Source organism: Oryctolagus cuniculus, chromosome 1 (assembly GCF_051225735.1).
Source record: "Oryctolagus cuniculus isolate XC-2025 breed Fujian yellow rabbit chromosome 1, ASM5122573v1, whole genome shotgun sequence".
Classification (NCBI taxonomy): Eukaryota; Metazoa; Chordata; class Mammalia; order Lagomorpha; family Leporidae; genus Oryctolagus; species Oryctolagus cuniculus.
This window is the reverse complement of record NC_142867.1, coordinates 55501336-55525213: the sequence shown is the minus strand read 5'-3', so window position 1 is coordinate 55525213 and position 23878 is coordinate 55501336. Positions and strand designations below refer to the sequence as shown.

General features: G+C 52.7%; 1 protein-coding gene across 8 annotated transcripts in view; it reads right to left on the bottom strand.

Moving 5' to 3' along the window:
• IRAG1 (inositol 1,4,5-triphosphate receptor associated 1) overlaps positions 1–23597 on the bottom strand; it is a 128983-nt gene extending 105386 nt beyond the window's left edge. For 2 of the 8 annotated variants that reach the window (XM_070073288.2, XM_070073293.2), the window contains exon 1: positions 23335–23438. Coding sequence is in view for 2 of the 8 variants with exons in the window: in XM_051851398.3 (XP_051707358.3) it covers positions 23411–23477 (67 nt within the window). In the remaining 6 variants the exon portion in view is untranslated. Of the gene's footprint in view, positions 1–23334 lie in introns of all 8 variants that reach the window. The other 6 variants (XR_016231293.1, XM_051851398.3, XM_017345354.4 and 3 more) reach the window with 6 other exon arrangements.
• Between the last annotated feature and the right edge of the window lie 281 nt (positions 23598–23878).

The window sequence follows — 23878 nt, the reverse complement described above, 5'->3', positions numbered from 1 at the left end:
GACATTGGGCAATCCTTTGTCCTTTATCCATACATACCTCATCTGTTCCCAGAAAATGTCCTTAAAATTAGCCAGTAGCCCCTTTCAGAGACAGTTGCCCTCCTGTTGCTGAAGCTGTCTATAACCAATGATATGCTAAAGAAAGTCATCTCCAACCAGAGAGAAATTCGCCCATGACTCCCCACCACCACCACCACCAACTACCTAAAGCCCCCCTGTGCAGGTCAAGCCAATGGACGCGCATTGTGAAAGACGTAAATTCTGAGGGAACTTGACCCCTTTGGGACACTCAAACTCACTGAAAGTCGCCGGGCTTGCATCCCCCGGCCTCTCACTTATTCTTCCCTGAGTAATCCCTACGTTAACCTTTTTACAGTTCCTATTTATTTCCATTAACAAAGCTGCCCTCCACTTTTGTGCAAAAATTGGCAGGCAGAAATTTTTAACTGCATATGGAAATACAAGGAACCTAGAATAAAAGCTTTTTTTAAAAAGATGGGGAAAACGGATGATTCATACCTCCCAATTTCAAAACTTCTGGTGAAACTACAGGAATATAGTATAATACTGCATACTGTTTAAGGAGAGACATGAAGATAAATAGAACTGACCTGAGGGTCTATAAATAAATCCTTATGTTTACAGGCAACTGATTTCAGCAAGGGCGCCAAGATCATTCGATGGAAAAAGAGTCTTATGAACACATGGTGCTGGGACAACGGAATATCCATGCGAGAGAATAAAGTCGGACCTCTTCCTCTACCACACACAAAAGTTAACTCAAAATAAATCAAACACTTAGATGGAAAAAGTAAGACTAAAAAATTCTTAGACAAAAACAGATGAATAAATCTTTGTGTCCTTGGGTTAGGCAGGACTTTCTTAGCTATAATATCATAAGCACAAGCAACAAAATAAATAGGATTTTACCAAAATTAAAAAGTTTGCATTGCAAATGAAGCTATCAAGAAAGTGAAAAGACAACACAGAATGGAAAGAAAAATTGCAAATAGTATGTTTAGTAATGGAAGTATCCAGAACTCTTACAACTCAATAGTAAAGACAACACAAGTTAAAAATGGGCAAAGGATATATTTCCAAAGGGTGCATACAAATGGCTAACAAGCACAGGAAGAGGTGCTCAGTGGCAGTGGTCATCACGAACTGCAAATCAAGGCAACCAGGAGCTACTACTTCACACACAGTAGAATGGCTAAAATAAAAAAGACGGCTATCAGCAAGGACTGACGCCTTAAATAATTGATGGGTGAATAGAATGTGGTATATCCACATAATGGAACATTGCTCAGTTATGACAAGAAATGAGGTACTAGTGTATGCTAAAATATGAACCTTGAAATGAACAAAAGATTAAACTTTGAAAACATGGCAAGGGAGAGAAGGCAGTCACAGAAGACATGTGTAATGCCACTTACATGAAGTGTTCAGAATCAGGAAATCTATAGGGATGGGAAGTAAATCACTGGTTGCTTAGGGGTGGAGAGATGAGGGGGCTGAGGAGTGATTGTTAGTGACAGAAATGCTCTGGAATTGAATGGTAATGATTTCTGCATGACTCTCTGCACCAAAGCCCTACGCTTTAAATGAGTGAATCCCGTGGCTCGCTCCATAGCTCAGGGGTTAGAGCACTCATCTCGTAAATAAGTGAATCCTATGGAGTGTGTATTATATTTTTTAAGGTTTAGTTTCTTATTTATTTGAAAGGCAGAGTTACAGAGAGAGAGGAAATGAGACGTCTTTCATCTGCTGTTCCACTCCCCCAGATGGCTGCAAGAGCTGGAGCTAGATCAGTTCAAAGCCAGGAGCCTGGAACTGTATCCAGGTCCGCTATGTGGGTGCAGGGACTCAGGCACCTGGGCCATCCTCTGCTGCTTTCCCAGGTGTATTAGCAGGGAGCTGGGTCAGAAGTAAAGCAACTGGGACTTGAACTGATACCAATATGAGATACTGGTGTCACAGACAATGGCTTAATCTGCTGCGCCACAAAGGTGACCCCCATATGTATTGTACCGTAACAAAGCTGTTGGAAAATGAAAAACAAAACTTCCTCCCCCAAAAAGGGGGTGGGTTGGGGGAGGGGAAGTTAGCTTTGGACCTTGTTCTGTCATGACCTTGCAAGCACAGTTTCCTCAAACGTGAAAGTTGGAAATCAGACTAGATTATTTCTAAGGCTCCTTCCATCTCTACAGTTCCTGAGTATATGTAAAATAAAAAACAAAACAGGTTGAAGCAAAGACAGGGAGTGTGTGTCTAGGATGGGGTCACGTGGGGAGAAGGGAGGCAGCAGGAGACAACAGAACACTCCGAAAGAAATAGAAAGAGATAAGGGACAAGGACATGGGCTCAGAGAGACAGACACACAGACACACGGAGACAAGACCACATAGAAAGACAAGCTCACCAAGGCGCACCTGCGTTCCTCCTCCTGCCAAACATTCACTCGGCTCTAGGAAGTGCTCAGTTCTATGTCCAGTAATGAGCTGGGTGGATGGAGCCACTCGGCTCAGCAGTAAGACAAGCAGTAGGCAGGCTATTACAAGCATGTCTCGTGAGAGCTGGGATGTTGCAGAAGAACAAGGGGTGCATGTGTGCAGGTGTACATGTGTGCACACACACTCACACCACACTCAGCATGTGCAGTATCCCTGACAGCAGGCTCCTGTCTGCAAGGTGCTCCACTTCTCAGGATTCTGCCAGAAAAGACGTTGACACGGATGCTGGGTTTTTAATGAGTTAGGGTGCAAATGGGGGTGGCATATTGCCACTCTCACCCCCGGGATCTTGGAAATGAGGCTCCAGGATGAGATCCATCCCTCAGCCCAGAGATCCCCAGCACCCCTTCCTGTTAATGTGGAAGGCCCGGCTTTGGACGCCGAGAGGAATGGAACGTGCTCCAAGTGCACCAGCACCACTCTTCTGGGGTTGCAGCCAGAAACTCCCCAGAACACATTCTGTTCCCCTCTCCTCTCGTCCCATCCAGACCTGACCCAATAAAGGCATCACATGTCGCCCCTTCCCTGGCCTGGCGGTGCCTCTGCTGCTGACGGGCACGTGAAAGGGAGCTTCGGCTCGCCAGGAGACGTCACTCTGTGCCCTGAACGTGGCTGGCTTCCTGCCAGCCTCAGCCATGTCTGCGGAGGGCAGGCCAGGCAAGTTCCTAGCTAGCTCTGGCTCTATCCCTCTTTTCCTAACTCCAGCCAGGGTCTAAGCTGCACCATATTCCTGCAATAGCCTCGAGCCACATCCTAGGATGGTGGTCCATGCCTTTTTTTTTTTTTTTTATAAGATTTATTTCTTTACTTGAAAGGCAGAGTTACAGAGGAGAGAGGGAGATACAGAGAGGCCTTCCATCCACTAGTTCACTCCCCAAATGGCCTCAGTGGCTGGCACTGGCCCAGAAGGAAGCCAGGAGCCAGAAGCTTCTTCTGAGTCTCCCATGTGGGTGCAGGGGCCCAAGGACGTGGGCCATCTTCCACTGCTTTCTCTGGCCATAGCAGAGAGCTGGATAGGAAGTGGAACAGCCGGGACTCAAGCCAGTGCCCATATGGTATACCAGCATCACAGGTAGTGGCTTTACCTGCTATGCCGCAGTGGCTACACCACTACCCACTGGCCCCGGTCTGTCCCTTTTGTTACTTCTTGAAGGATTCTCTTTGATAGGTTGGTGTTGGGTGCTTTGGGCACTGCATCCCACAACGCTGACAGGAAATGGCCAGCCACTGGGGGCAGGAGGGAGTGAGCACTGGCCTGCAGACTCTGGGTAGGCTGTAGCAGAGCCCGGCTGGGAAACAGCCTGGGGGCTCCCCAAGGTCTCTCTGGCTGCCCACCAGTGGGAGCAGTAGTGAATTAATGGGATTCAGGCTCCAAAAATAGTCGAGTGTTTAAAATTGCCTTCCATCCTGGGCTGGGCCAGTCCCCCGGGGACGGCAGCATTTCTAAAATGTCCTCGCTTACCCAGAGAGCCTTGTGCTGACCCCAGCTGGGCTCCAGGCAAGCATTAAGCGCCTGGCGCGCTCCTGCCCGGTCCCCCTCCTCTACGTGGTGCGTGCCGTGTCCAAGAGCGAGTGCTGGAGATTTATGTCACGTCTTGCTATTACCAGGCCGGAGGCCTTTCACTCAGCACACGGCCGGGACAGGCAGAGACGGCCCCCAGGGTGGTTCTCTCCTTGAGTTGTGACTAATTCCTACAAACAAGGGCAGTTACCTGGAGAACCCCGAGCCTCTGGCCTGCGGCTGGCCTTTCTGTGAATTTGGGGGAGTCCCGTCATCCCAGCATGCATCAGTGCCTTTGAACATCCCGTGCTGTGTGCGGAAGGCCCTCTGTACCCTTTCCTGGCTGCCAAACACCTCTTCACCATCCTGGGCACCGCCTTCCTCAGGCTGTTCATTGTCTGCAGTGAAAGCGTTCAAACAGCCACCAGCCAAGAGACTGCGCATTCCGATCGGCCACTGTTCCCGGCAGCCTCGCTCACGGCGCAGGCGTGACGCGGGAAGCAAGCACCGCCCCCTCTCACAGTGAAATGGCAGGGTTCTGTCCCCACCGCACATGCTCCCTGCTCTAAGTGAGTTGGCGGCTCCTCATGGCCTCGTGCTTTCCTGTTTTCAGCTGCGCCTCCCCAACCCCCCCACCCCATCCCGCATCTTAGTGGCTTCGCTTTGCCTCCCTAAGAGAGGGGCCAGGAGCACAGGTCTGTGCCTTGGCTCCCTCCTTTGAGTTTGGAGATGCCGGTCTCTACCGCAAGATGGTTGAGCTCTGACACAACCTGGGTGTGTTACGTGGCCCAGAGCTGGTGCCCGGGGCGAGTAGCTGCAGGCTTTTCCACTGAGGTACCCAGTACCCCCTCTTCTCCTACCACAGCGTCTTTGTGCCCCTTATGTGTGCAGTGGGGGCGTTAGGCGCGCTGGGGGAGTGGGACACCTGGGGACACCCCCACCCTGGCCGTGACTCTGCCCAGGCCAACACGTCACCTGATGACTTTTGTTGGAACCTAAAGGGGAGGCTTTGCTGTTGCAGTTTGCAGCGGGAAAGACAGGACATCACCTGGGACCTGCGGGTACTTCCATGGGGAGGAGCCACAAGGAAAAGTTGAGAGGCGGAGGGACTGAGCCCACGGATCCAGGCGCACCTGAAACTGCCCCAGGCTTCTACTGAGTCGGTTTGGGTCGGCTTCTATTCCTCACAAACAAGAATCCTGGCCACCACAAAGCCCAGCAGAGCTGGCCTTGCCGCCCAGTGCCACCGCTCTGCTGGTGCCTGCTTAGCCCTGCACAGACTCAGCCACAGCTCACCCCCTCCTCCATCTCTCACTTTCCACTGTCCTCTGTATCCACCACACTGCTCTCAAACACGGGCTTGGAGACCCCTGGACTCCCCACCGTCTGCAGATCAACTTCCAACTCCCTCACTTCCACCATCAGAGCCCCCCATGGCCTGACCCTCCACCCCTCGGAGGGGACGTCGCACAACCCTTGTCCCGGCTCCTGTGTGCTGTGGCCCAATTACACCAACCTGTGACCTGGCCTGAGGCACTCCCTCCACGCTCCCACGCCTGTGCCTCTCTCTGGAGAAGCTCCCGCTTCTGTCTTACCTACCTGCCAAAATCCCACTGGCTCAGCTGCTTTTCATCCAAGAACCTTTCGCAGATGGGCTGACTGAGCAAATGTCTCCCTCCCCTCCCTTACAGAGAGGACCTCGCAGTCGGTCTCATCAGAGAGTGAATTATGCTCATTTTGAGAACAAGGAGCCATCGCCCTGCTCCTTTCTAGGTCCCCGTGGGGTCCTTGCGCAAGCTTTGTCCACCGCAAGCCCTGAATGAATTTGTTGGCACAGAGTTTAGCTTCCAGCTTGCAAACACTGAGTGCTAACCCCTTCCTCGTGTTTCCTCATCACCAGGAACCTTCTTTCTTTGCAGTGGCATTGAGTACGTTCACAGAGCTGTGTACCTATCACTACCACCTCATTCCAGAAAATTCCATCTCCCCAAATGAAAACCCAATCCCCCTAAGCAGGCATTCCCCATTCCTCCCTCCCCAGACCCAGGTACCACCAATCTGCTTTCTGTCTCCAGGCAGCTGTTGGCTCTGTACAGTTCATGTACACAGGGCCACACACTGCGTGGCTTCCTTCACTTGGACGGTACATTTGAGGTTCATCCACTCTGCACCAGTACCTCACTCCTTCTCGCAGCTGAACAATATTCCATTTTATGGATCTGCCACTTTTGGTTTATCCATTTGCTAAATATTCGAGTTCTTTCCTTCTCTGGGCCACTGTGAATAATGCTCCTATAAATATTATTATACAAGCTCTCATTTTGGTCACCTGTTTTTAGTTCTTTGGGGCATGCATGTAGGAGTGGAATTGTTGGGTGGTATAAAAACTCTTAGTTTACCAGGAAGTCTCTTACACTGGCCATCTCTAACCCTCACCGACATGCCGCCTCTGCTTAGCTAACTTGACCTTGGGAGAACCTGAGGCTCTTTAGAAGGGAGCCAGTTCATCCCATCCTGGCTGTCATCTCCTGCTGGCAGTGCTTAAAGAGCATCCCTAAATTTTAATCCCAACCTGCAGCTCAGAGCTCTCCACTGCCTAAGCTGTAACAGATCCACTGCTGACTTTGCTCCTCGCAGCAGTACTACAAGGAATATTCTCGGATGTCTGCTTTTCAGAGGGGGAGACTGAGGTTCAGCAGGTTGAAGTGCCTTGGCGAGGTCCCGTAGCTGCTAGGGGTCCAGCCAAGACTGACCCCCAGCCCGGTGCCGTCTCCACACCACCATGGTCGCCTTCCTTCCATCTGCCTCCCTCTGGGGTCATGTAAAATAACCGCCTCCTGAAATTGATTTGTGCAGCCAGCACTGTTTAGCAGGGGCCCTCGCTGGGTGACCGGTCGATGCTGGCACAGACTTCTGCGCACATGCTGCCAGATGGCACTGCCATTTGTAATCAAAACGGAGATGACGGTAATCACTTAGAGTCATTTGTAATTAAACATTTTCCTTGGGGCAGATTCTGCCCATACCAAGGAGACCAGCGTTCCCCTTTCCTGGCTCTCATGTCCCCTTTGATGTTGATCCAAAGCTAATCTGAGCGTGTCTCACAAGCTCATGCTTGGCTCACTGAGTTTCTGCCCCCTTCTGCTGTCCAACCCAATTTCCACCCAACACTCGCCTCTTGCGCATCTCAGTAGGAAACCAGCCCTTGGGCTGAGGAGTCCCCTGACCTCTTTGGAGTAGAAATAGCAGCACAGTGGCCTCCAGCCTGACCAGGTGGAGTTGAGTCCAGCCTGCTCCTGGGAGCTTCCAGTCCTAAGAGCCCAGGGCTGTGTGGAAGCGGAAGCCTGTGAAGAATCAGACAGGCAAAGCGGACGGGAAACGACAAGAGCAGCACTCACTGGCGGGGGCGGCAAGCCATGCGCCTGGTGCTGCAGGTGTGTTTACTTCTTCCACCACCACCAACCCCTCCCCCCAACCCGGCTCTCCTGTGAGGGCCAAGTTCTTCGCTGTGACCTCTCCAAGCAACAGAGCTGACGAGGGCACAAGCAAGGATGGAGAAGCAGCACAGTCTCTGCTGTCACCTCTCTGGCACAGGGAGCAGCTTTTTGGGTGGACCCTGTCCACTTAGAGCCTTCCCTGGCAGTTCTGCAAGTGGCAAGGACCCAGCAGGTGCCACGTGAGCCACCCAACCTGTGCTCAAGCAACCACGCCCCTCAGCCAGCTCTGCCCAAAGCATGTTCTAGGCACCCCTCACTCTCGGTGGTGTGGTTACGAACAGAGCCTCCAGGAAGCAATTGTGCAGGGGATATCTTGAAGAACGAGGGAAGGGGTACAATGTTTTCCAAATTTCTCTGACCGTGCAGTGGTTTCTCAAGGAGTGTCCCCTTCAAAACAGCAGTGTGAGATGTCCTAAGCCCTCCTGGGGTTCGGGGTGCCCAGGAGCGACCCAGGCATTGGCTCTGCCGCTAGGCTGCCTGGCTCCCACCCCAGCCCTGAAGCACAGCAGCCGTGTGACCTTGGACAAGTTACTTCTTCTTTCTATGCCCGAGTTTCCACATTTGTAAAATGTGGACAATGATAATAATGTAGATTGCATGACAAACATAAACTTCTTGGGACTGCGGTTGGCACATAGGAAGTACTCAGTGTAAACTGACATTCTGGATCCTTCCACAGGATCCCACATCCTGTTAGGAGCAGCAGTCTACCCCTGATGCTCCCTGGCCCCAGGCCCACGCAGCCTGGAACCTCTCAGCACAGAAGGTGGGCCAGGAGCCAGTTAAAAGGTGGTCACGGAGCCCATGCAGCAGCCTTTCCTACCCTGGATGGCTGGGAAGAACTTCTCCTTGCACCTCATCTTCCCTCACAGGCACATGGAAGTCAGAGAACCTTGACCCTGAACCCACTCACTCATTTACCAACCAGATCGTGCATGGCCTGCCTGTGAAAGAGCACAGAACAGACTCTACTCCTGGGACGTGCCCTGCAGGATGCCGACCTGAGAGCCCTGGGCAGGCAGAGAGGCCAATACCACAAAGGGGCAGGTGAAATGGGTGATAAAGTGGGAAAATGAACAGTGGCTGCTGCAACAGACAAACTGCAAATGCCACTGGGCTTGCGTGTACATCTTGTTGACTTGAATCCAGTGCAAGCTGGGATGCCTGACTCCATCCTGGAGCACAGAGTCTTGTAACAGACAGTCCCACAGGAAATACGCGCCCAGCAGCAGGTGGGTGACAGATGCTAGTGCATCCTGGGTGACCCCGTCTGCCGAAGCTATGCTCCTCCTTACCTAGTTGATGCCCTACCACCCCACAACCCACAGTGGGGAACAAGACCTGGGGGAGGAGCCAACGCTGTGGCATAGAGGGTAAAGCAGTTCTGGCACCCCGTATGGGCGACAGTTCGAGTCCCGACTGCTCTACTTCCTACCCAGCTTCCTACTAATGCACCTGGGATAGCAATAGAAGACGGTCCAAGTCCCTGGGCCCCTGCACCCATGCAGGAGACCTGGAAGAAGCTCCAGCTCCTGGCTCCAGATCAGCGCAGCTCCAGCTGTTGTGGCCAACTGGGGAGTGAAACAGCGGATGGAAGACCTCCCCTCCCTCCCTCCCTCTCCCTCTCTCTCTCTCTGCCTCTGCTTCTCTGTAACTCTGCCTTTCAAATAAATAAATAAATCTTTCAAAAAAGAAAAGACAGACAGACTGACCTGGGGGGAGTGAGTGCATTTCCCCCTGAGTTAATTCCCCAGCTTTTCTAAGGCTTCTCTGCAAGTGCAGAGTCTCTGGTTGCCCCCATCCTACTTCCTTAACTCCTCACCTTCTGGGTGGCCTCAGGATCTGCCTCCACCTGTGGCAGAGTCAGTGCTCCCTGAACATTCGTGCACCCCTTGTCTCTGGCTCCCCTGCAGTGAGTGTAGGCCCAGGAGACCTACCCTGTCCAGTACCCTGTGGGTCTCCTGCGTGTGGAGGCTGCAGGAGCTGGCGCCTCCTGAATCCCTCTTTGCCTTTGCTAGGATGGCCCTGTGGGTGTCCTGGGAAGGTGAGTGCACCCCTGCCTCTAGGCTAGGAGGGGCAGGGAGGCAGTGGGTGGGTAAAAGGGGATCAGCGCTGTGGCACAGCAGGTTAAAGCTGCTGCCTGCAGTGCCGGCATCCCATGTGGGTGTCAGTTTGAGACCCGGCTGCTCCACTTCCGATCCAGCTCTCTGCTATGGCCTGGGAAAGCAGTGGAAGATGGCCCAAGTCCTTGGGCCCCTGCACCTACATGGGAGACCTAGAAGAAGCTCCTGGCTCCTGGCTTCAGATCAGCACAGCTCTGGCCGTTGTAGCCATCTGGGGAGTGAACCATTGGATAGAAGACCCCTCCCTCCCTCCCTCCATCCCTCCCTCTCTCTCTCTCTCTTCCTCTCCTTCTCTCTCTGTGTAACTCTGACTTTCAAGTAAATAAATAAATCTTTAAAAAAAAAAAAAAAGTGTATGCCCCATGACCTGCCCAGCATACATGGGACCTCCTGTGGTAGGGAGGTAGATGACTCTGATCACACGGCGCACATCAGTGCCCGGGGGTCCTGCTACGGCATGGAGTGTGGCTCAGGGGTCCCAGCAGCTCTGTAGAGGTTGCAACTGTGGCAGGCATTTGGCCCTCGCAGCCAAGCCGCGGGTAGGATGCCTGTGTACCGTGGTAGGGTGCCTGGGTTGGATACTCAGCTCTGGTTCCTGACTCCAGCAGACCCTGGGAGGCAGTGGTAACGGCTCAAGCACTTAACTTCCCGCCACCAACATGGGAGACCGGGATTGAGTTTCCAGCTCTTGGCTTTCGGCATTTAGGAAGTGAACCAGAGGATGAGAGCTCTCTTTCCCTTTCTGTCCTGTTCTAGCTGTCAAATCAATCAGTGAATTAATTTTTTTAAAGATTCTGCATTTGTAACATGCATCTGCATGATGCTGCGTCTGCTGGCCCCAGACCACACTCTGAATGGTAAGGTGATGGTAGCAGGACTGACGATGCATTGAACACAGTAGGAACCGGGACTAGAACTCATGGAAATGCATTCATTTCTTTTGTTAGAAGAAAAACATTGGACTTTTAGGTTAAAGAAAATATTGGCCGGCACTGCAGCTCACTAGGCTAACTTCTCTTGCCTATAAACATACTGTTTTCTGGCTGACAGTTACATATCATTGTGGCTGATCAGATAAAGGGTGGAGAACATCTGTGATTCACCAAGGAACTCAGAAGAGAAAACAAATATACCAGAGTGAAACAATGCTGACCCACTCAGTGCTGTCTCAGAGACTAATCTTTATCCCACAGCACTGCACATCTCCATTTAACATCCCTACAGCTGAGCTCAAGGCCTGTCCATGACTTCTCCCCTCTGCCAGAAAAGAAAGTGTTTATCAGAGTACATAAATAAATTTTTGAAAGATTTATTTATTTACTTGAGAGGCATAGTTACAAACAAAGAGAGGGAGAAACAGAGAGAGAAGTCTTCCATCCACTGGTTCACTCCCCAAATGGCCACAACAACTGGAGCTGGCCTGATCCAAAACCAGGAGCCAGGAGCTTCTTCCAGGTCTCCCACGGGGTGCAGGAGCCCAAGCACTTGGGCCATCTTCCACTGCTTTCACAGGCCATTAGCAGGGAGCTGGATGGGAAGAAGGGCAGCCAGGACATGAACCAGCATCCGTATGGGATACTGGCAGTGCAGGTGGCGGCTTTACCCATTAAGCCACAGCGCTGGTCTCCCCAAATTGTTTTTGATGAAGAATGATAAACCATGGCCAGTGCCATGGCTCACTAGGCTAATCCTCTGCCTGTGGCACTGGCACCCCGGATTCTAGTCCCGGTTGGGGCACCAGATTCTGTCCCGGTTGCTCCTCTTCCAGTCCAGCTCTCTGCTGTGGCCTGGGAAGGCAGTGGAGGATGGCCCAAGTGCTTGGGCCCTGCACCCGCATGGGAGACCAGGAGGGAGCACCTGGTTCCTGACTTCAGATCAGCGCGGTGCGCCGGCTGTAGCAGCCATTTGGGAGGTGAACCAACAGAAGGAAAACCTTTTTCTCTGTCTCTCTCTAACTCTGCCTGTCAAAAAGAAAGAAAGAAAGAAAATATTGTACAAGATAACATTAATATATTTGTCTTTGTACTTGTGCAGTCATTAAATATAATTTTAAATATTTTTCCAAGAAGCAGGGGAGCCAGAAAGGCAGAAGCGCCTTGGGTCCTGGGAGCAAGACACAGAGGACAGCAGAGGGGTCCTGCACATTACAGCACATGCAATTGTGAGATCCAGGGAAGTTGGGGAAGGCTGCATGGATGGCACCACCCCACCATCCACGGGGGACAAAGAGCCTTGTGGCTTCCTCAAGCTCACCCCGTCTTCCCCACGCACGGAGCTCTGCGGGGCTACTGCACCTGTGAGGTCCTTCCCTACCCAGCACCTGTGATCCAGCATCTCCGGCCCCCTCCCCTCCTGTAGAGCATCCCAAGTGCTCCCAGACCCCAGAGCTGGGAGGATCTGGCCCCGCAGCGTGAGGCAGGAACGCCAGGCTCTAGCAGCTGCCTCGCTGGCGACAAAAACAAGACCATCATTTCTGAGCTGGGCAGTAAATGTCTGAAGCATGAGTCAAGTGCCTTGTTAACAAGGAGAATAAATAGGCATTGCCTGTGGCAGTGACCGCTTCCTTAAACACATGGCCCTCCAGCTCCGTGCACCGCGATGCCAGCGCAAACTGCCCTCAGGAGCCCTGCCTGGGCCTCCAGAAAATGGACAACAACAGCAGCCTCTTCTCACACACCTGCCCTCCTCCTCCTCCTCGTCACGGATGCCGCGGCTGGCATGGCCAGTGTTCTGGGCTGGCCTCACCCAGGCGACTCCGGGTGACTCGCTGGGCAGAGGGGGGAGCTGAGACCTTGGAAAGAACAACTGGTTTGCTCAAGGGCACAGGCCTAGAACTTGACAGCACTGCCGATACGCACTTGTTTCAGCTTGGCGAGAGGCACCGGGACAGACTCCCACTCTCTTTAAACCTGGGACACTTCACTTAAATCTACTGAGAACCTGCTAGCAACTTGCAGGTTTACGAGGATGCTGGCTTCCTTTAATGCTTCTCTATAAACCCATGATGGTCTAACTTTTCTGAAATCTTACTGGTCCAGCCTCTACTCCTTCCAGGCCTGATAAACTCCCAAGTGTGAGTTTCTTGTCTGTTTTTACCAAGGGCAACATGGCCTTGAGAGACAGAGGCTCTGCCACTTTCTTTCTATCTAACCCTGAGCGAGCAACACAACCTCCCGAAGCCTCAACTTTCCCATCACTAAAGTGGACACAATATCATTTCCGATCTCATAGCGTGTTGCCAACATGGGAGCAGTCCTTGGCTGGTGCTCAGCGAGCAACAGCTGTTGCAGTAATAACAAGTACATTGCTATCACTGTCGCTGTCATCAGGCAGAACAAGGCCCTGCAGATTTCTGCAGGTGGAACCTTCTCTCTCGAGACTCTGAAAACCCACGCTTCCTTTGCTCATGCCCCTAAGCAACGTGTGTACTTTGTAAGCTGTAGGAATCATGATGCAGGGACAGCTTGCCAAGTATTCCTGGGTCCATCACCAACCACACCCATTTACCTCTGCTGGGCGCCACTGGCCAGAGAAACAGTCTGCTCCTAATTCAGGGTGAAGCCTGTGAACCCCGTGATGTATGCAGGGAGGTAAGCAGCAAGGGGGGTCTGGGATCGCCATTCTCTCTCTCCCTGCAGCCTCGCCTCCACGGCCAAGCACCATAGAGCAGAAAACCACAGCACCTGTAGTTTCCCGCTTGCAGCCAGCACCAGCTAAAAGTCACCAACGTGGCTGCCAGCTGTGTCCATGCGATGACCTTTAGCTCATTAGAACAAGATTATCATGACTGACACACCTGCTCCCATCATGCACCTGATACCATGACACTTCTAAGATTTCAAGAAAAGGTCAAGGACACGGTTGGCACTCAAGCCCATTAGTCCTTGCCCCAGCCACCGCCCCCTATGCCTCCAGTTCACATAGAGTGCAGCTCTCTCTGGAGTGTGCCTACGCTCCATGCTGAGTGTAAATACATCTTGCTTCTCTGCTGACCTTGACCTAGGTTTTGTCCTTGAATTTCTTCTCCAATGTCAGAGACAGGAACCTGGACTCAGCATTCCCACACTACCCAGACTTGTTGGAAATGCTGGCCAGCTCGCCTTGGGTAGCTGCAGAGAAATGAGGCTGCTCTCTGATTTCTGAACAGGCGAGAAACCCACGCAGAGCAGCCATGCTTAGCTATCTAGGGAAGTAACTCAAGGCTTTCTCCCTGTGTGAGCTCTGCAGGAGGGAGGCGAGAAAAGTGGCTACAAGTTACTGGCTAACAACATCCTTGGGAGACACTTTCGCTTTTAGGAGTTCCCCTATATACAAGGAGTAGCTTCCCCTAACCACATCTACGTCCCATGACCTGGTCACCGACCACAGCTGATAGAGCCCAAGCTAGGACTGTCAGCTTGTTTCTCCAGAGACCTGAGACAGGAACTAGGAGACATTGGAGCCTGGTGCAGCGGGCCCTGGGCCCAAAGGCAGGGGTCTTCATAGTGGAGTCCATGTGCCCAGGCAATACAAGGTGATACAGTAGAGTAGAGGAAGAAAATGCTTAAAGTGCTAGGAGCAAAGAAACTTATACTTAATATTTATTTATTGTTTAGTAATATGTATTATTTCTTTGCTATTTAATATTTAAATAATATTTAATATCTGTCTTTAATATTTAATGACAGATGGGCAATGATGTCCTCATTCATTCAGTCCATGTGATGAAAGGCCATGTCATGTCCAGCTTTGAGGTGTCCGAAAGGAGCAGGGGGGTTCCAAATGCTGAGGGGCTGACGCAGTACCCAGGGGTCACTTGCTTTTGGTGAAGAATGACACTGTATGTGCCCAAGTAAGAGGACTAGTGAAGTATATTTACCTGAATTTAATCAAACCAACCATCATCAATGGACATATGGCTTTAAGGGCTCCTGATAAAAAATGTGGAGCAAAGAGAAGGCATCTCGCAGTTAAGACCCTGCTTAGACCGCCTGGGTTTGAGTCTTGGCCCTGCTTTGGGCTCCAGCTTCCTGCCTGTGCGCACCCTGTGAGGCAGCAGGTGACGACTGAAGTGCTTGGGTGCCTGCCACCCATGTGAGACACCTGGATTGAGTTCCTGGCTCCTGGCTTTGCCCTGGTCCAACCCTGGCTTTTATGGGCAGCTGAGGAGTGAGCCAGTAGAGAGATCTCTATCTATTTGTCTATCTCTTTTTCAAATAAAAAATACATTAAAATAAATTTTAAATGGGAAGTGAAGATACAACTGATAATAAAATTCTGAGCAACTTGCAAAAACTTTCTGCAAACTGGATGGATAAAATGGAAAATGTAATATTACAACCACAAAGTAAGGATGTGAGGTGTTGACTGGCTCTCCTCCGCCTCCCCTCCCTCCCTCCCTGCCCCCTGTGCTCTCTCTGCTCCCCCTCCAGGATGACACCTACGGAATGCACTGTCAGTTGGGCTTCTTTCCTGGCTGAGTTTGGCCAATGGGTGGGCGGGAGGCGAGAGGAGGGGGAGGTCGGTGTTCCCTCCCCGACTCCCTGCCTGCTTCAGCACAGCGTCCCTCTTCCCTGGGTGGGGGGGCGGGGGGCACCTCCCGCTGTCGCTGCAGCTCACTGTGGAGGGGCCGTCTTCCCTAGCTCCACAGCACGCTGGCTGCTGCTAACACTACCTGCTTCTACTCTTGCTCAGCCTGGCCGGGGCTGGTAATGGCTCCCTGCTGTTGCTACTTCCCTGTGCCTGGGCACCATCCCTCCTAGGTTCCCATACCTCTGTAAATTGTGTGTCTGGTGTGGATCTGGTTCCCTGATGGGCGCCTGATAAAGTATCTCTTTCAGCCACGACACTCATTAAAGCCAAGGATTGTCCAAAGTGCCAAACCAAGATTTTCAAAACTAAGAAAGTATCATCAATCACATTTCTGTTACTAAAGAATACTTGTGTAGAGAAAGCAGAAATGTTGTTGGCACTGTTTAAAAAGATAAGGCAGGATTTTCAAAATATTATTTCATTTTCTTCATATCTTAAATATGTGTTATGTTTACATGATTTATCACATTAACATAACGGCTTATGAATATGTTTTAAGATCAAGAAATACTCATAAACTGAGGCGCACGATAAGAAAAAAGCAACTAACACGGCATCTGTCGACAAACCTTGAGGACCTCTGATGGAAGGAAAAGGCTGGTGATTCCTGCTGGGGGCAGAGAGATGATGCATTGGGCTCCATCCATGCCAGGTGAACTGCCCCTCAGAATTTCCTGCCTTCTGACCCAAATCTCTATCTCCCAGGCATTTGGGGCATGGAGAGGGTTGCCTACCACCACGCATAGGCACAGGACCTTGCACAATTGTATCTTTCAGTCTCCTGTGAGTTTGATTACCACGAGTCAGTCTCCACACGTGTGATCGATGCTGGGTCCCTAACTAGGCTTAAGGAAAGGCCCAGGAACCTCGAACACCCCCAACACGATGCTCCTTATGGGGGCCTCTTAGACGCCCATGAGCCAGGTCCCTTCTGACAACACCCAGCCTCACCATCTCCACCTTCCAACCTAAGGAGAACAAGTGTTAGGCAAGCAGCTTGGAGGATAGTATACTCTTTCCCAGGGAGCCAATCCTTAAACAGATTGAAAATATCAAGACAAGACATCTCTTGGGGAAATTCAGCTATTTGGGGCCCTAAAATAAAGGAGCCTAGTATGCTCAATGAGAATCTGGGCCCAATAATATTAATGATGATTTATAAAGTACTTATACATGTATAAATACCAGAATACAATCACCCATTTCATCTCCATAACCCTCAGAGCAAGTCCCTTTCCTGAGGTCCTCAACCCTACTTTGTGGGTAATGGGAGGATGGTGAGAGGTTAGACTATTTGCCCAAGGTCACACAGTAAGCTGTGGAGCTGGGACTCGAACCCAGGGCACCCCTGGGGCAGACTGGGTGGCCATAGCAGTGTCTATGAACTTTTAGGGCACTAACCTCAGTGAGCCATAGAAAGTGACCCTAGACTCTCAACGTGGAGCGTGGCATTTGTTGCCAGAAGTGAGCTTGTAATTCTAGCCATGTGCAGTCCTTCTGAGCAGGAGCTTGTGCAGGGTGTAAGAACTGAGACAGGCTGCTGCCTCCCTACAGAAGACAGAGACAGGTGCACGGCAGAGCAGGTTCAGAGACTGCAGCCTCAGACTCCCGCCCTGAGCTCAGGGCCTCAGCTCCAGGCAGCGGCACTGAGGCCTCCTACAGGAGCAGGCACACAGACTGCGTGTTCTCATTCCATCCTGCAGCCGAGTGTTGAGCCACGGGGCCGTGGGGAGAGCTGGGGGCTTTGGGTGGACCCGCCATTCTTCACAGTGCCCAGTTGTTGGTCTTGGATGAGTGACCTAACCGCCCCGAGTCAGTTTGTGCATAAATATCTCCCATAGATGGTTAAAGAATGGATTGAATGAGACCTAAACAGACTTCCTGGCACATCCAACCTGTTCATCCCATGGCACTTCCCCGCTCCCATCTTTGCTATTTGAAGAACTCCAGAAAAAGGAAGGAGTTAGAGACAAGTAACTGCATTTTGGGATTGCCTAGATAGAACTTCTGTGAAAAAAAAAATGTATTCCAGATGTTTCTAGCTGGATGCTTGTCTTGTCCAAGGAAGGATTCTGCACTGAGCAAGTCCCCATTGGGCACCTGCAGAAAAGAAATGGTAAGCTCCCGCCCACTGGGTCAGGTGTGGGAGCTGCGGTGCCCACCCTCATGGGACCACATGGCAGCCCTTGCAGCCTCAGCTGCCCCTGAGTCCCACTAGGGCCTGGTACAGCTCTCAGCAGGTACATATCACCTGGGAGACCAGCTCCGTGGCTGGGCTTGGACCAGGGCGTCCTGTGGTACCCAAGACTGTAGTACCCACGGCTGCACGCCAGGGCGATGGTTTCTGACGCTGATTCTGGGACGTGTTCCCGCGAACAGCACAGCCCTGTCCTCTGCCCTTTCTCTAGGGAAAGAGCTGCCCCCAGGGAGCACACATTCTGCTCTGCTCCTCCTCTCCCTAAGACTTAAAGGGCACTGCCTGCAAAGGGGGCTGGGAGATCCGTCTGTGTGCTGTTGGCTAAGATGCACTCTCCGATACCAGCTCTGTTAGCTGGAAGGCTAATGTTAGTCTCCAAATCCCAACAGGACTTGGGACTGAAGTGAATAAAGAGGTGTTAGTTACTGGGCCTCCTTAAAGGCTCCACCAGGTCCCAGTGGCCAGTCCCCTGGAGAAGGAGTTCCTCTCTCTCCTTGGGTTGTTGATGGGGGGAGATAGGGCCCAGGATGATGGACAGTCAGAGCCTCAGACCCAGGGCTGCTCTCTGGAGGGGGACAGATGGGCTGGAAATACAGTTAATGTGCTGGGCTAAGGGACTTAACTCTCCGAAGTGGACACTGTCACCGTTACGGGAAAGAAAACAGGTCAGAGAGATTTGCCACAGCCAGCAGCTCACAGCTGGGCCACATCGCCCTTCGGGGCCCAGACTTGTCACTGGGGCACCATGCTACCTTCGGCATGAGGGCTGGCTCCCTGCTATGAGAAGGAGGGAGGAGCTGCTCAACACGGAGCCGTCCCCCAACTCAAGGGCCAGCGCTCTTGTGATCACAACTGTCTGAGCAAAGTCAAGGGCGTCATTGGGCTTCCTCCTCCTTCTCATGGACCAGGAAGCTTGGGCCCCCAGAAGCATCATCCAGGCTGGTGTGTCAGCAGGAAGAGGCTCTGTGGCCTCTGCGTGTCCCTCTCTAGGCTCTGAGCAGGGCCTGATCTTAGCCCTCCAAGCTCCTCCCTCCAGCCCACGTGCCCCTGGTTTTGCGGGGGTGGCTCAGCTTCACCATGCCCTGTGTTCCCTGATGCCCCAGCTGTCGCTTTGTCACTGGCACACTAGCCTGTCTGCATTCTACCTAGACAGCAGCTTACTTAATATTTAACTGGACGAGCAATGACCCAGCAGGCCGAGACTGCGCTCCTGGCTCTGCCATGTGCCAGCTTGGTGCGGCTGGGCAAGTCCCGACCCTCTCTGTGCCTCGTCTGTAAAACCAGGAGAGCAGCTGGAGCTGCTTCCAAGCACTGCTGGGAGGACCAGAGGCACTGCTGCAGGGAAAGCGATCGGACGGCACCGAGCAGGCCGCAAGTGCTCAGTAACTGTTAGCTGCTATTGTCACTATATTTATTTAAAAGGGAAATTTTATATTCCTACCTAAAATGGAAAAATCAGCACTACTGACCACAAATAGAGATTTATGGGAAAAATAAATGAAATGAAAACAGTTATTCAATTCTAGCTGTTGCATACCAAAGGCTCCCTGTCCACAGCTTGCTCTCATTTTGTCAAGAAGGGAAACAGAGCAGACGTTCAGCCTCGCGGTGAAGACGCCCGCACCCCTCAAGGGAGTTCCTAGTTCAGTTCCCAGCGCCAGCTCCTGACTCCAGCTTCCTCTGCATGGGCACCCTGGGAGGCAGCAGGTGACGGCTCATGTAATTGGGTTCCTGCCCCTCAAGCAGGAGACCCAGACTGAGTCCCCAGCTCACCGCTTCTGCATGGCCCAGTCCTGGCCACTGTGGACACTGCAGAAAGAGCTACCAGATGGGGGTGTGTTTGTTCTCTCCCCCTCCCCCGACACAGCTTTTTTAAAATTAATTTTACAAAAAGGAAGGGAGAGGAGAAATGTGTGGCAGAGCAGGTGGAGCCACTACCCGCAGTGCCGGCATCTCAGGTGGGTGCTGGTTTGAGTCGCAGCTGCTCCTCTTCTGATCCAGCTCCCTGCTAATGCCCTGGGAAGGCAGCAAAAAGATGGCCCAAGTCCTTGGACCCCAGGAACCCTGGAACAAGCTCCTGGCTCCTGACTCCAGATCAGCCCAACTCCGGCAGCTGCAACCAGTTGGGGAATGAACAAGTGGATAGAAGATATCCTCTCTTTCTATAACTCTGCCTTTCAAATAAATAAATAAATAAATCTTTTTAAAAAAAAGCTTATTAAAAAAAAAAGGAAAGAAGTGTATTGAAGGAACGCCAGCTCCAGCGAGGTGACCAGCTCTGCGGTTTGCACAGGACTGTCACAGCTTTAGCCTGGGAGCTCTGTGGCAACCATTCCTGGACACACCTGGACAGCTGGTCTCCCTCCTCCCATAGGAGCTCTCTCCTTGACCCAGAGGACTGGAAAGAACTCACGAAGAAATGCTGTTCTTACCGCGGGTTTTGGTGTGGGAAGCCGGGTCAGCGCCTGCTCATACACAAGCCCGCAACTCCGGCCATACTGCACGCCGCCCCCTCTGGGAGCTGGGCCTCTAGGGAAAGGCCAGCGCGTCCTGTGTGCCTCTGAGACAGTCCCCAAAGGAAAACCACATTTGCAACTGCCCGAGGAGCGGAACGACGATTTGACCATTGCGCAGCTAAAATTACAGTGTATCATTATCTAATCATGGAAAAAATATGTTTTGAAGAATTCTTACTGATAGGGAAAATGATAATGATAGAACATTGGGTTAAAAGAAGCAAACTACAAAATCACATTTCCACTAAGACCTTAGTTTTATAAAATGCAGAGAAATCTAAAGAACCACATCAGATATAAATAAATAATATTTATCTCTGAGTCACGAGATTTCTTGAATTACTTTTTTAACTTCATTATGTTTATTTCTGAATTTCTTATGTATATTCATTTATTTTTCAAGAAAGTTTAGCAAGGAGCATTTTCTACTTTTATGTACCCCCCCCCAAAATGGACAGAAATTATATATAAAAAAGTAATAGGAAGAAAGTGATTGAGCTGGGCCTTAGCATGCTTTTTTTCTTTTTGCACATCTGGGGCTGGCTGGGAAAGAAGGTTTCTATCTGAACTGTCACCTGCATTCAGTCTTCCCTGGAGAAGGTGGGGCTAGTCCAAGGTCAAGGGCGTGCGTTGCCTCAGCTGAGGCTCTGGGTGTGCAGGGCCATCCGGTGGCACTGGCCTGGGCAGGGAGCTGCGTCGTTCCCCGGCTCAGGGCTGCCTCAGGCTTTCCCTTCCCCTCTACTCTTGATTTGCCTCTGATTTGTACTGGGGCACCCACTAGCTGCCCTGGGACCTGAGTTATTGAGAGAGACAGGGTGACATCTGACCCAGGAAGTGCCCACCTTGGGAGCAGCCTCAGCTGGACTCTCTGCTCGCCACCTCCCAGCCATGTCCTCTCTGGGCCATAGGTCTTTATCCCTAACACGAGCGGTGGCATGGACAGTCGTGCCAGCAGAGATCCTGGTGCGGAGTAGGAAAGCTCAGTGCACCTTCATTTCCTCCCCTCTTCACTTTTGCACACCATTTCAATCACTCTCCCTGAGGGGCAGGGGCAGGGGCAGGGGCAGGGGCCAGGCTGGGCCTCCAAGCCATCCCCTCTGTCCACCTGGGCTATAGCTGCCGCCCTTCAGCAAACAGGATCCCTCTGCGGACAGCCAAGCCCCAGAGAGGATGGGTGAGGGGCAGCCCAGAGGCTCTGGGAAGGGACTCCCCAGGAGGCATGGTGGGGTGGGAAGGCGTGGATAACTTGAGCCCATCCCTGCACTCTCTCAAGCCAGACTGAACACATCTGATCACCAGGAACATGGATGTAATAAACCCAGGGGCCTGTGGAACCAGAGCATACTTTTGGAGCATTATGTCCATTTATTCGCTTTACAAAAAAATTGATTGCAAGCAGTTAGTGAGCTCCCAGCAGCATTCTGGGAGCTGGACACACAGTGGAGAGTCAGGTGGGGCTCAGCCTCCACGTCTGCTGGTCAGGACATGTCCACCCGCCTGCCTTTGCTGAGAAGCCTTAGAGGAAGGTGGGGCCGTTAGCAAGGCTGAGAACCTGTTCCCAGTAGCTCAGCCCATCCAGCAAGGATTCCGGCTTCCTATCCAACATTCACAGAACCTGGCGCCCCAAAACGAGGAGCACCCAACTTCCCTGGGAATTCAGTTCTCAATAGAAAGTGTTGCATGGACCCCACCATCCTTACCCAAGATATTAATCAAGCCCCCTGCTCTGTGACTTGGTGGCTGAGTGCGTGTGGACAAGTCATTAACACTGCCCAGCTCCAGAGGCCTCCACTGCACTGTTCAGGTGCAGGCAGGTCTCTCGCGCTCTGCTGATGCTCCTAACCCCCCGTCCTCTCAGACGTGGCGCCCAGAGAGGGGCCCAGGGCCCGAAGGTGAAGACAGAGCCGGGCCTCCTGGAGTCAAATGCCAGCTATGTGCCCTGCCTGTACTGCGAGGGGAGGACGCCCACAGCATCCCTGCTCCGGGGGCCCATGCTATGTTCCTGTGGGGGGAGCGCCTAGAGCAGTGTGCGGGTGTGAAAACAACCACACGTTCGCTTTTGGTCCTGCAGGAAGCATGACAATGGGGAGAGTTGATCATGGCGTGGCCGTTAGCTCATAGTTCTTCCTCCCAGGTGGCCCTAGAGGGGATGCAGGAATGCCCACCTTCCCAAGCCTAGAGGAAGGCCCAGTGCTGGGGAACGCAAAGAGCCACCCAACACACACACATACTCACATATGCCCGTGACAACTGTCGGGACCATGGCCAAAAATCACAAGCCTTTCTTAGAGGTAGGAGTGTGTCCCCACACTCACAGTTGCACTGAGGGGCAGGAGCGTGGAGTCAGAGTCACACAGACCCAGGTTCGAGTCCTAGCTCTGGCCCTTTTTGGGGGGGAGCCTTGACCATAGGCAAATCACTGTTAAGTTTCCTCCTGAGTTTCCTCCTGCCTAAAAGTGTTGGGTGGGGGGATGCCTCTCCCCACTTCACTTGCATGTCATCAGCTGCCCACCCACCGTCACCCCGGGGTGGGGGGCAGGGGCAGGGGAAGGGGCAAGAGAAACCTGGGCAGCCGCCCAGCCCTGCAGCCCCGGGAAAACGTCTTCCTGCCCCCTGCAAAACCCCCAGCTCAGCCCAGCCCAGCCTGGGGCCACTCGCCTCCCGCCCCCACCAGCCCAGCCACTGGCACCCCAGGAGGCGGGAACACCGGCCAGGGGTCCCAGAGCCCACTGTTTACTCCAACCGCTGAGGCTCTCCAGACTTTTACAACTGTTTACAGGGCAGGAGGGAGCAGGACAGCAGAGCCTCCCTCTGGTCTCTGGCTTCACCAGCTGTTCCCTTGGACAAAGCCAGCACGGGGACCACTCTCTCTAGGAAAAGATTCAACTTGCGGCCCCTGAAGGTGGGCAGGGCTGGGCCCCAGGCACCCCTTCTGAGGAGCAGGGCTCAGGCACAGGTGCCAGGAGAGAAGCTGCAGGTGAAAGGAGAGACAGAGACACGAGTGGAAGCAGAGGCTGGGCTGGGCTGGAACACACAACAGGGGAGCAGGGGCAGAGACAGAGACAGGCTGAGCCAGCAAAGGGCTCCAGGCAGGCCATGCTGAGGGCCAGAGAGAGAGAGAGACAGGCAGCAAAGAGGGGAGACGGCCCTTTCTGGGCAGGCTTGCGTAATCCAAGGACCCCTCTGTGGCCAGCGAGAGGCCCACAGGAGAGCGAGGGGGTGGGAATGTGCAATAAGGGGCCACATAGCCCCCCCGCGGCAGTGCCTGTGTCCCCACGGCCCACGGAAGGGGCATCGTTTAGCTCCTCACCACCAGCCAGATTCAACTCATATATAAAACTTGAGACAGCAACCGTAAAAGCACTCAGCCGAGGTGCCACCCAACAGCCGCACACCCCCGTCCCAGCACCCTGTACCTTTAAGGAGGAGAAGGGCTCCGTGGCGGCCCTCCGGGCTGCAAAGGCAGGTTATTCTAGGATCTAGACGACTTACCTAAAACTGAGTTATTCCCCCTTCCTCCTCTGGCCAGCCTCTCTTCACTCTGGGGAGCTTTTACCATTTAAGGTCAATGCTACATCTGGCTCCGGAGCTCCGAGCTGAGAAGCCTCTGGCTGCAGAGCCTTGGCCGCCCGCCTCCTCCGAGAGGGGCTGGGACTTGGAGCAGAGCTCCTCTGGGAGCCCCCTCTGGCCTGGTGCAAGGGGGCTGAGGGCAGGGGATGCCGACCAGTCAGCTTCGGGGGTCAGGGCAGGCTGGGCCTGTGAGACAGCCCCTCCCCCCAGGACCCCCTAGCAGATAGCAATGTCCGTGGGCAGCTTGTTCTGCTGGACACTGTCTGGGCTGGGCGGGGACGAAGGGGACTCTGTAGATCTGCCTCCCAGCCCTGAGTCTCCACACAAGCATGTGAGCCTGGATGCAACCCTGGCCCAGAGCCAGGAGAAACTGGGGCTGGTTCCTGTCCT